Raw genomic sequence first — 12168 nt, forward strand, 5'->3', positions numbered from 1 at the left:
CTGGCAATAACATTGGCTTCTCCGGACAGAGTGTGTTGGTGCGACGAACCGTAGGGATCAGAACAGCCCCTTGTGTTTTCTGTTTGTGCTGTTTTTGAGGCTCGGTGCACAAAGCCAGCGCAGACATCGGCTTTTGTATTCCTGGCTCCGTGAAGCATCGCCCCAATACTGCTGAGTCTGAGGGAGAGAACAGGAATGAGCTGGGCCAAGTAATTATTAAAAACTTGTGGCCTTTTTTCTTTTTTTTTCAGCTTGCAAAACAACGAACAGTGATACTGTGAAGCTCTTAGTTTGAAACTTTGGTTTTCTACTTTGACTCTTCCCACTTACTTGGTGTTCACCAGAGCTTTTATAATTGTCATCAGTGGCCACATTAACCTCTCCAGAAGTCAGACAGGCCCCAGCTCACTTTCACTGTTACTGTCATCATTGTTCATATGCTTCTTTTTCGTCTCAAAAAAAAGCAAACCCCTCCCCCGAAAGCAATTACTTGTATAATTGCAAATATATTGCTTACCTACATTCTTATGTGTAAAATTTTGGAATGCCCTTGATGAACTCTGATGCAATGTCTTAAATTTACAGATTTTTACAGATAGACACAAAGAGGTGCTTTGCGGTGGCCTAGGGTTCCATCAGCAATGAGTTCAGCAATGCAGCAATGGCATTTTATAACTGTTTGGGTTATATGTTATTTAATGATTTTTACCTTTAATGTTTATATTACTTGCAAAAAAAAGGCGCCTCGTTCTTGATGTGAAGTACTTTTTGTTCTTTTTTGCTTGTTTGATGATGGTATATGCTTTTCTAGGGGCTGGCAAGGTTTGATTGCATATGGATGTCATTCTCTTGTGCTGGTAGTTGATGCCAATACTGCTCAGACTTTACAGGTTTTGGAACGACACAAAGCTAGTGTTGTCAAGGTGAGACGTATGTGTTTTAAGGTATATTACTTGTTTATGGTGCATATATATTTTTCTAAGTCACTGTAAATGCTTGACTTCATATTGCACTTTATTTTCAGAAAAAGCGTGTTGCAAAATACCTGTATTTTACATGAACTCTTCTACAGCTAAATCAAACCATATCTGCTGCAGTTTGAGCTGAAGTCGATGGTATACCTTTATAGAAGGTATAGAATATATATAGAAGCATTGGGTAACGTTATAGAACCAGACAGAAATGTTTCTAAGAAAGCTCTTAATATGACAATTTCAAGTGATCGTTCCAAAATACAAAGAGTTATCTGGTTTGTTGATTCTTTAAATGATCTTTCCTTACTTTGTGGGATTAACCAGAGGCCCATTCCACTTTTAAGTTTTGCTTCTGTTCTTGCCTATAGGAAAGGAAGAATAGCAGACAAAATCAAACAATTATTTTAGTCATAAAAAATGGCTAAAATTTAAGCTTAAGCGTAGGGTACATGTGCTTTCCTTTGAAGGTCCTTGACTTGAAATTGCAGAGCATTTGACTTTGGGTCAAGTGTGGAACAAGATGTATTTCTTTGATACACCATTTCTTTGAACGTCATTTCTTTGATACATCATTTCTTTGAACATGATTTCTTTGATACATCATTTCTTTCACTGTGAAGAGTAACAGATTCAGTCAGGGTTTAGAAGAATGTTTGCCTGGCAGATGTAATATTTGATAGTCTTTAGTTCAAATGGAATATAGAAGACAGTAATTTATTAAGAAAAATAAATTTTTAGATATGGGGGTTTTGGTGGGTTTTGTAGTAAAAGAAAAAGTTTGAATCTGCCTTTTCAAAATTGAACACTTATTTTTTCCTGTGTGCAAATTTCTTAAATAGACTATACAGATACACTAATTCTATGTGGGATATGGCCACTCCTGTTTTAAAATTAAACACAATTATTTTGCCTTTGCTTTTGATAATTCACTGACTTGTGAGCCATCATGTTCTGATGATATGTTTCTGCACACTAAGGAGCTTCAGTGTTTTGGTGTAGTTAGACATGTGGTGGTGTTTATTTATCTTTGCATGGTGTTTATGTACCTTTAGGTAGTATTCCTGTGCTACAGAGTCCAATTACATGTGCTTTTTCATAATAAATAAACTGCTCAAGTCCTGGGTGAAAACACTGGATAGGGCAAAAACTAATACAAACCCATAGAAGATCTTGGCCAAGAGCCTTGTAAGTGACGTTATACCTTTTGGTTGTAAGGTTTAGATATTAGTTTTATTTCATTACAGAGAATTTTGAAAGTGACTGGTATAAAGTAAGGTTTCAAAATAGATACTTTATAACCTGTGACATAAAAATAATGCTAAAATGTCACAAAAGACAGAAAAAAAATATTTATTTCAGCATGTTTATTTCCTTGCCTGAATCTTTCACTGAATTTTGAGGATTGTCAGAGTTGTCCAAATATTGCTGTCAGCTTAGAGCTTGTGCCACGGATCTGAATAATCTCTGCAGTGACAAATGCAAGGCAGCTTACCGGGCTCTTAAGTAAGGACACGTTTTCTGAGGGTTTCTCAGTTCTCTCAGAGCAGAGGTATGTGCGTGACAGCAGCCACAGAGTAAGCAGCGCTCTGGGAATCAATAGCTTTGCTTTCCTCTTCGCAACCCTTAGCTTCAGTTCACAGAATCACAGAATGTTCAGGATTGGAAGGGACCTCGAAACATCATCTAGTCCAATCCCCTGGCCAAAGCAGGATCACCCAGAGTAGGTCACACAGGAACCTTTGGGCTGCCCTTTAGAGCAAACAAATAATTCCAACGTCTATAATTGTAGAAAAAAGTAGAAAAATGTAAGTGGTGTGGAGGTAGCAGCTATAATGATGACTCTGCTTTAAAATTTCCACTTAGCTTAGATAACAAGTTGTAGCAAAATTAGATTTTGATCCATGTAGTGATATCGTTTTATATGCTTTATTTCTGCTCACAGACTTTGAGAAGTAACATTATTTCAACAGGAAGCTGAATGCGGAAGTCCAAATTGTTTTTATATAATTTGTAAGATAATTTTCCAAAAGCACTACACGGTGTTTTGTTAACTGAAACGGACTGTAAGAAAATTACTGAGTTATGAGGTGGAAGAATGGAGAGAAATTCTGTTCTGCTTTAAGAAGGGAACTTGTTACGAGGCCATGATCATTGCAGATACCTTTAGGTGCATTTGTAAGAAAATTTTGTGTAAGAAACCTTTCTTCAATTCCTGACTTCTTTTTTGTGTGTTTGTAAATGCTAAGAACATAAGTAAGATGGAGAGGATCTGCAAGAAGTCTGCTGCGTACGTCTGATTTAAACTCTTTGTCGTAGAGGTGTGCAGCAGCAAACTCAGTATTTCTCCCCAAACCCATGCTTCACATCTGAAAAATTCCAAAACATAACAAAACAGAGAGAAATGTGATTGTTTTGAAATCCTTCTGCGGTATGTTTAACTATATAAACAGCCTTTGGCTGTTGTAACTGTGTCTGGAATAAGTGACGGTTTCAGTAAAAATGGATTCATGTTAGTTGTCTGTTGGTCCATATTGTGTTTGTGGGGTATTGATAACTTTGTACGGTGTCGATTATATTTGATTTTATTTTTTTTGTGTACCTTTACAAAAAAGTCCTAGAAAGAGTACTTTTACAAAAGAAAATGTAATTACAGAAAGAGTTTTTTGACTGAGGGTTGAAATTTTCTATTTGTTCTGGAAGATTAATAAACAGTGATAATAAGGTTTTTTAAATCAGGTGAGATAGATTGCGAAAATTAAAAAAAAACTTCACCTCTAGTTCCCGTTTCTAACTGATGCTGCTGTGTTTTGAGGACAGGGTAGAGAGGCATGATGAAAATAATTTCTGCTAGCACAGGGATCAGGTCACTTGTGGGGACTTTGTCAGAGCAGTGAGACTACAATGGGAAAAGAGGACTTAGGATGTTAGAGACCTGCATGAGCCCTGCTTGGAACTGATCATGCTTAAGGTCTCCTTTTTGTTGTTCCTAACTTGGTGACAGCTCTTCCCTTGGGAAGTGATGCTTTCCAAGTTCAGAAATGGCTTCAGAGGAATATATATTTACTGAGGAATTAACAGCTTTGCAGGTTTCTGTAATTAATTTTTTTTAATAGATACATGCAGGTATCCTCATGGGTAATTTTTTTTGTCACGGAGGAAACAGGAATTGCAACACTGAAATCTGCAGGTAGAGGAGAGTCTCCCAATAAATCTGTATTTTCTAGTAGAAATACTCTTTGGGTTTATAGCTAGAAGTTTTTGAAGTTTGCTTGCTCTGCAAGTGTTTTGTGTGTTTAATTTATTCAGCTGGGCTTTTGAGGTGCATCGTGGTCACACCTCTGCGATGGGTAGCACAATGGTAGCTGAAGTTCCCTGAATGCTGTCATAAATCTAATTCGTGTTGCAGTTACTAGTGCCAAATAATAATTCTGTTTTTATTTTTTTTAATGTATTGCTCTCAATATCTGCAAAAAGTGTTGTACTTGGCCTTACTCTTTCTCTGTAGATACTATGACAGGACACATCTAGCTACAGCATCTTTTTTTTTTTAGGACGTGAATTCCTATTAGCTTAGCATTAAGGTTTCTTTATTCTGTCAGTGTTTTCAGGCTCTTTTGGAGGCAGAAGTTTGCCTTTAAAGCAGATGACCGAACAAGTCCATACTGAGTAGATAAGGAAGGAGTATCTCTTCATAACCTCCAGAGACTTGTAGACAGAATATTTCGAATTTCAAACCACATAATTTTCATAAGTATTTGCCAACTTGCAAGCCAGTGCAGTTCAGAATCCCAAGCCAGAAGGTGTTATGTGGAAATCAGTGGTGGCAGCACACTGAAAAGGTCGAAAAAGATAACGAATGTCAGTGGTAGTATTACATGAGGCAACACATAGGTGAAAGACTAAACTTCCTTCCTTCCCAGTACCACACTAAACTTATATTGGACAGAGTAGGAAAATGACATGTTTTAGGATGTATATAGAAGTTGGATGGTAAACTTCCATTTGTTTTTGGGGTTATAGAACTTTCAACATTACTGTTTAGTTTCTTCTGAGTAGTTGAGTGAAATTTTTATACGCATAGCAAATATTAATGGATTGTTGTAGCAACTTTCAGGGACAAGGATTGTTGATATATGCAATTAGAAAATATCAGCCACACAGTCTTGCAGCACAGTTGCAACAGACCCTAATTTGCACAACTGTTGGTAGCTTAAAGGTATGCTTATGTGGATGCTGTTTCTGTTAACTATTACTATGCTTTTTTTGTCAAGTTAATTATTATTTGTGTAGCTATCTGAAAAATACAAAGTATTGTGCCTTCTCTTTGCCTCTTTTGACCAATTTTCGTCTATGCCTTCAGGTTAAATGGGCGAAAGAAAATTACCATCACAACGTTGGCTCTCCATATTCTTTACGTTTAGCTTCTGCCGATGTTACTGGAAAAATCATTGTGTGGGATGTGGCAACAGGAACAGCTCGTTGTGAAATACAAGAACATGCAAAACCAATTCAAGGTAATGATAGTGCCTGACGTTTGTATGGAAGTTACTTTATGGAGCATCATTACAAATGCATCACCCAGGTTTTGCAAACTATGCTCAGTTCTCCTGTTGAGTTTTACTGTTGGATTTACTAGCCTTCCTATGCTTGTCTGCTCATTTTCTGTGTAGATGTAAGGCTTGCTGTCTTCCAGAGAGATGCTGTGAGATTCTCCAAGATCACCTCACAAGAAGTTGTAGTCTGTTTTTAATAATGTGATTGATGGAAATAATAATATTTACAGTGTCACGTACATCTTCTCACTTTTGAATTGGTGGTGTAGTGAAGTTTGTGTTGGACCTGAATGTTAATGTCATCTGGAGCGGTGTAGTGCTTCAGTATTATTACAGTACTGTAAGTTTGATTATGCAGGTATACTTTGACAGTTCTTTTGATAGTTGATTATAGAGCTGATCAAATATACTACCATGACAACATACATTTGCAAAGTAACTAGAGAGAGAAGGATTTTTTAGCATCTCATAGGAGCAGGGAGGCTTTTTGATTCTTAGCAATATTAAGATGTGAGAAGTGAGTGTAAATTTTAGCGTAGAAGGCGATTGTAAAAAGGACTGATTTCAGGTATAGTTGGAGTTAGTAGGATGAGATCTTGAAACTGAGCACGTCACATTTGAATTAGGTTCCTATTATAATTTGGTAGACAGAAAGGGTAAGGGTTAACACAACCAGGCAAGACAGAGAGGGCATTTTGAAATGGAGTAAATAACTGGTTTTGGCTTTCATTTGCCTGGCATTTCATTTACTGCTTTTGAGCCTGGGAAGGTCTGAAAATTACCCAGAAAACTCTGCCTGAAAAGTTCTGTACAGGTGGATGTTTGAAGATTCTTTATCCTGTTAACAGAAAAAAAAATTGCTTGGTCTTATTCAGGGATTTCACAAGTCTCTGGGGGAAGTAAACAAAAGCAAAAACGGCTCAGCCAAAAAAAAATCTCATTAAAACCCCCTGAACAAACAAACAAAGAAGCCAGGAGAAAGGAGCTATGCATTTCTGATGTTGTTGTAAGCTATAGAAGATTTATGTTTGCTTGTACTAGAGGCAGAAATCTCTAGCAGCCTGGCAGAGTGCTATGTGCTATCTTAATTGGTGTGATGAAGGGTGGGGAACAAAAAAGGTAGCCACTGGCCAGGCATAACAGAATGTACTGGAAAGGAATAGTTAAGTGTCTTCGTCCTTGCTTCATTTTGTGCTCATCTGTTAGTAAGGTGTCGTCTCTCAAATGCTCCATTTCATTAGCCAGCATCTTGTACTTCATCAGTGAATAACTGAAGGTAATGCTTGGAACTCTGAAAAGGCAATCAGAAGATCTAGACTTCATTCCTTGTTGCATTATGCACTTTATAGAATTTTACTATAGCTTTAGTTTGTAGTTGACAGTAGTACTCTCCTGCTATTGTAAAACTTGGGGGTTTGGTGCTGATTGCTTGTAGTAGGCACTCTGCTCTCTGTTGGAACCACTCCTAACAGAGCTGGCTGGGAGCTGGCCAGAGCACTGGAATCTGGTTACCTTTGGGGCTGGTTTGCTTCCGGTACGTGAGCTGGTACTGCCAGTGAGCTGGTTCCAGCATCAAACTGGCTCTTTCAGAATTAGCTGGGGGGGTAACTCTGCAGGCACGGTAGCATCTATGTGCTCTGCTGCATGTTTGGGGTTTCTGTTAGTTACTACTGCTGACTGATACATCTATCAATTTTTTCTGAAGTAAAATTTAGAATGTTTTCCTCCCTCCACTCTCAGAAACTACCGTAGTGAGTTTCTAATAGTAATTTATAGTCTGTTTGGGCTATTTTGAAAAGTTATAATGATGCTTATGTTATACCTAGTTTTTATTTTGAATTCTGTTATATGAAAGCCCATTTATCAAATTAGGTTATTTGGGTTTTGTTACTATTCTGGTTACATAAATCTTGTAAAAGTAGGTAAAATATGTTGTCTGTTAAGTCTGATAGTGGGACACTGAAAATTTATTGCATTGACTGCATTTAGTTTATTTCTTTTTTGTGCATGTGTTACAAGTTGCATTTTATTTATGCCTGACACCAGTTCCCTGAATGTTTGGTGGGGCTTCGACCATGCAATTTGAAGACTTCAGAGATACCTGAATGCTGAAGGAGCTGGGTCTCTGTAGCTTAGAGGAGACCTAGGGTTGACCTCATTGATGTTTATAAATATGTATATGATGAGTGTCAGGAGGACGGAGCCAGGCTCTTCTCAGTGACATCCAATGACAGGACAAGGTGCACTGGGTGCAAGCTGGTGTGTAGGAGGTTCCACAAAAACAGAGCCCTGGCCCAGGCTATCCAGGGAGGGTGTGGAGTCTCCTTCTCTGGAGACATTCAAACCCACCTGGACGTGTTCCTGTGTGACCTGCTCTGGGTGATCCTGCTCTGGCAGGGGGCTGGACTAGATGATCTTTTGAGGTCCCTTCCAACCCCCAACATTCTGTGATTCTCCAGGTTTTCAGACCCACTGAAGGCTTTGCAATCTGCTGGATGAGGAAAAAAGGTTAATAAGCTATGGATTTAAAATTCTATTCTGTCCGCAGTCCCTGCTTTGATCAGCAATAATTTCTAACAAAAGTGGCTTCTTTCCTTTCCATCCCTTTCTGAGACCTCTGGCTTTTTGCAAGCCTGTAGAAAATGGTGCAAATGCAGAGGTGGAGCACCAGAGTGATCTGCTCGTTCTCTGTGTGTTATCTGCAAGAGCTTTGTAGGACAACACCTGGAGCCTCGCTGTTTCACTGAGCAGAAAAGTAGTGCGTCAATGTAAGGCACGCTTCTTTATTTGATCCAAAATCTGCATTCAGCTGGGAAGGAGTTAACCTTTAGTTAACTTACGCTGTAACTGATGAGGACACACATGGCTGGATTTATTATTTTTTTTTACCTCTTCTCCCAGTGAGAAGCACTTATGTGCTCTGAAAAAGCTGAACCGAAGAACAAACTGTTTCATTTTACTCTTCAACTTAAGACTCTCTGTTTAAAATGTGTTTGAAATGGAGAAGACATTTCTTCCCAGGTCCAATACTGATACAGTCTCAAATACTAATTTGAGATAGTTTCATGGTTTGTGGTATCATCCTCAATATTAATTGGGAAGGCATATGTTACTGTTCATTTTGCCCCCGCAGTGGTTCTGTACAATATGGTATGTTGTTTGAGACAGGAATTCACTGCCTGAAAAGATATGACTTCTTCAGATAGGATATGGGTTGTCTGTATGTGTGTAGAGATGTGTAATGCAGTTTGCTGCTTGTTAAAACCATAAATTCAGGCCATGAAAGGAGCTTACTTTTCAGAACTGGATAGTAGAAGCATCCTGTTACTAGCAAGTCATTATTAATTTCCTTAAAGGTGAGGTATTATAGAAGGAATAGTTTAAAAATAGAACAGATTTCTCTTGAAAGTTAATTTCACTGTTTTTTCCTTCTTTCGACAGATATGCAGTGGTTGTGGAATCAAGATGCTTCTAGAGACTTGCTGCTTGCGGTTCATCCACCCAACTATATTGTACTGTGGAATGCAGACACAGGCACCAAACTTTGGAAGAAAAGTTATGCTGAAAACATCCTGTCTTTTTCTTTTGACCCCTTTGATCCATCACGCTTAGCCTGTAAGTTTGTGTGTATAAAGTAGTGTGACCTGTATGTGTGTGACAAGGAAAATTGTTAGCCTAAAATGTTTATATTGACAGTAAGAATAATGGATTGGAGGGAATAATGTCACAAACGCCAAGAAGAAGTCACAAAGCAAAGACAGGGGAGTCTTTGACCAATGTAGAATCTTCTAAAATAAGATGCTGTTGAGTGCAGGGAGGGGAAAAGCAGGCATGAATACAGAGTTAGAGATCTGAAAACAAATATTTGAGGCTTTACAAAACGTTTAAAAAGCATGTAGATAGGGAGCCGAGTAGAGAGAGCCCTGTTAAACTGGTGTAAAAAGCTGTAAATGATGGATGCTGACAGAGAGTCTGGGGAGATGACCATGAATAGATGTTATTTTCAACTGAAAGGATTTTATTTTTTTTAATAAGGAATACAGTGTGAACATCAGTGTCAGAAGCAATTCAGACATGAAGGGGAACGTAGTGCTGTTTTCACGTTTTAGCAGAAAGAATCTAGGAAGAATAAGAGAGTCAGTATTCTGTTCTTTAATTTAGCTTCATCATTCCTGATCTGCAGTGAGACAGTGCACTATCTAGGCTTTGTAGTTGTCCTGTTTTTTCAACTTCCTGTAAATATGTTAGCTACATCTTTACAACTTAGCTGAATCTTTATGCTGCAACCTAACTAATGTGAGCTGATGATTCTTGGAGCCATGAGAACAAAAACTGGTGATGTAGCCAATGTGGGCATCCCTGCCTTCTATTTGCATTATGAACCTTAAGACTGGGGAGAGTGAATAACTGTTCTGAACAACCGAGAGGGGGCTGCCAGTAATCTCCACAGTATTTTAGTATAAACTTAGTTCTGAAAAATTTAGTTTTATGGATATTAATTAATTAATTGTAATGGACCATCTGCTGTTCTTTTAGTATAAGGTGTCAATTGTTTAGAATTATGAATTTCCTATCTAATACAGTATTATAAAAGTTATTAGCATTTCTCCTGAACAAAATTTCATTAAAATGGCTTTTCACACGTTATAGTTTGCTATACTAAAAATTGTTTTCTCCATACAGTGCTCACCAGTGAAGGAATAGTGTTCATCTCTGACTTCTCTCCCTCCAAAGCTCCTGCCAGCTCAGGGAAGAAGGTTTACATCTCTAGTCCCCATTCCAGTCCCTCTCACAATAAGCTGGCTGCTGCTACAGGGGCCAAAAAGGCCCTTGATAAAGTAAAAATCTTAATCAGTAATGAAAAACCAAGGTAGGTTGTGTATTTGTCTTCTCAGATGAAGTTTTGTTTCCCTGTGTGTTTTATATAATTAGTTTAAAGCTGATAAGGTAATTAGTTTGAAAAACGGAAGTTCATAGGGTTCGACAGGTAGATGAATATCTTGTATAAATACATTATTTAAGAATAGAACATTGTCAGCAGCCATTCATCCAGATCTGTTTATAAAAACAGCCATATCATCCCAGCATGTTTTATATAAATGAATGACATAATGTCCTCCCTTTGCTGACAGATTTTCATGACGGTGTAAATTCAGAAACGTTTTTCTTGGAAGGGGGAAAAGATCAAAATGGGCTAACAGAATTAGTTTCAATTGTAGAATGAGAAAGGATATAAGAGAATAAAAATTATATAAGTACTGATACCTGAGAAGTTGTAATTCTGTACATGATGTACATGATGCAGCAGTAGGAGGTATTTTTAACTTAATAGTGCATAAATAAAATCAGAATACATACATACCTGTTTGTGTATTTTCTGACCATTTAAAACTGAAGTTGATGCTTTTGGAGATTTTTTTTTTTGTTAGAAATTCTCTAGGCAATTTTCTTGTGTGGCGTAATTATTTTTTTGTTTTTCCTTTTGTATTTTCTATTTAAGTAATAAAAATAATTTTTCAAACCACTAGTAAATGTGAGAATAACCTGATCAGACTTTATTGGCAGCAGTTGACACCAAAATTTTGTGCATATATGAAAACTGTTTTTATAAGGGGTTTAAATTGCAAACTTGGGAAAAGACTTGATAATACCTTTCTCTGGTAGTGACTTAAGAAATAGTGATTTTTATATAAAGTTAAGGGGCATGATCTTGCCAGAGGTTTAGTAGAATGAGGAGCTTAAAACCAAACACAACCCCTCAAAAGGAATAATACATTAAATGAGTTCAGAGGCTTTCAAAACCGAGCACAGTCTGAGGATGATTTTCTTCAGTGTGACTGAAATAAAGTTTGCTGGATTGCATGTGCCTAATAAACCTCTTTACCTTGCAGACAATTTCCTGTTAACAGTCAACAAATTGATGAATATTCCTGTGCTTTGCTACTTTAAGTTTGAAGAGTGCTTTTTCTTGATAGGCTGGTTCTGTTCATCAGAAAATAAAGTCATTTGCATGTAATAATACAAAAATTCAAGAAAGCAATATGTTTAAGTGTAATTTCCCATGAACACCATAGCAGCTAGCATTGTTCATAATTGAACTGCTATTTGAGATGGGCAAGAATTACACTTGTTCCGTTTGACTCGCATACTGTTTTAAAAATTACTCTATAATCTTATTTAGACAAAAGTCAGCAGAGTGCATGTCGTTTGAAAACTGATGGTGCTTTGCACTGCTGTAGCAATGAAATGGAAACCTGCAGTTGCCTACTGAGCAGAATAGAGAGTACTTGAAAAAAATGCAGCTGCAGAAAAATTTATACTGTTTATTTTATTTTGAACTTGGAAGTTTTCGTTGGCACAACTTGATTGAAGTTCTTATCTGATGTTTTACAGTGCTGAATCAGTCACACTCAACGACTGTCTTCAGTTATCATATTTGCCTTCCAAAAGAAACTACATGCTGTTACTGTATCCCAGAGAAATTTTGATTCTTGACTTGGAAGTGAATCAGACTGTGGGGGTGATTGCAATTGAAAGAACAGGTGTGCCTTTCCTACAGGTAACAAATTCGTTTGGTTTTGGTCATTGCAGTAGTTTACTGAGATCATATGTTAGTTTGTGATCCACTGATAGTTGTTTTG

At 37.5% G+C, this 12168-nt stretch overlaps 1 protein-coding gene across 1 annotated transcript in view; it reads left to right on the forward strand.

The window, feature by feature from the left end:
- Positions 1-811: 811 nt before the first annotated feature.
- Positions 812-12168, forward strand: part of WDR11 (WD repeat domain 11) — a gene marked incomplete at its 5' end in the record, with an annotated part of 38942 nt that continues 27585 nt past the window's right edge. Inside the window, 5 exons of the mRNA XM_009873743.1 lie at positions 812-923; positions 5335-5488; positions 8969-9142; positions 10211-10397; positions 11921-12086. Coding sequence (XP_009872045.1) covers positions 812-923; positions 5335-5488; positions 8969-9142; positions 10211-10397; positions 11921-12086 — 793 coding nt within the window. The remainder of the gene's footprint in view (positions 924-5334; positions 5489-8968; positions 9143-10210; positions 10398-11920; positions 12087-12168) is intronic.

This window comes from Apaloderma vittatum, unplaced genomic scaffold, assembly GCF_000703405.1.
Source record: "Apaloderma vittatum isolate BGI_N311 unplaced genomic scaffold, ASM70340v1 scaffold3467, whole genome shotgun sequence".
Taxonomy (NCBI): Eukaryota; Metazoa; Chordata; class Aves; order Trogoniformes; family Trogonidae; genus Apaloderma; species Apaloderma vittatum.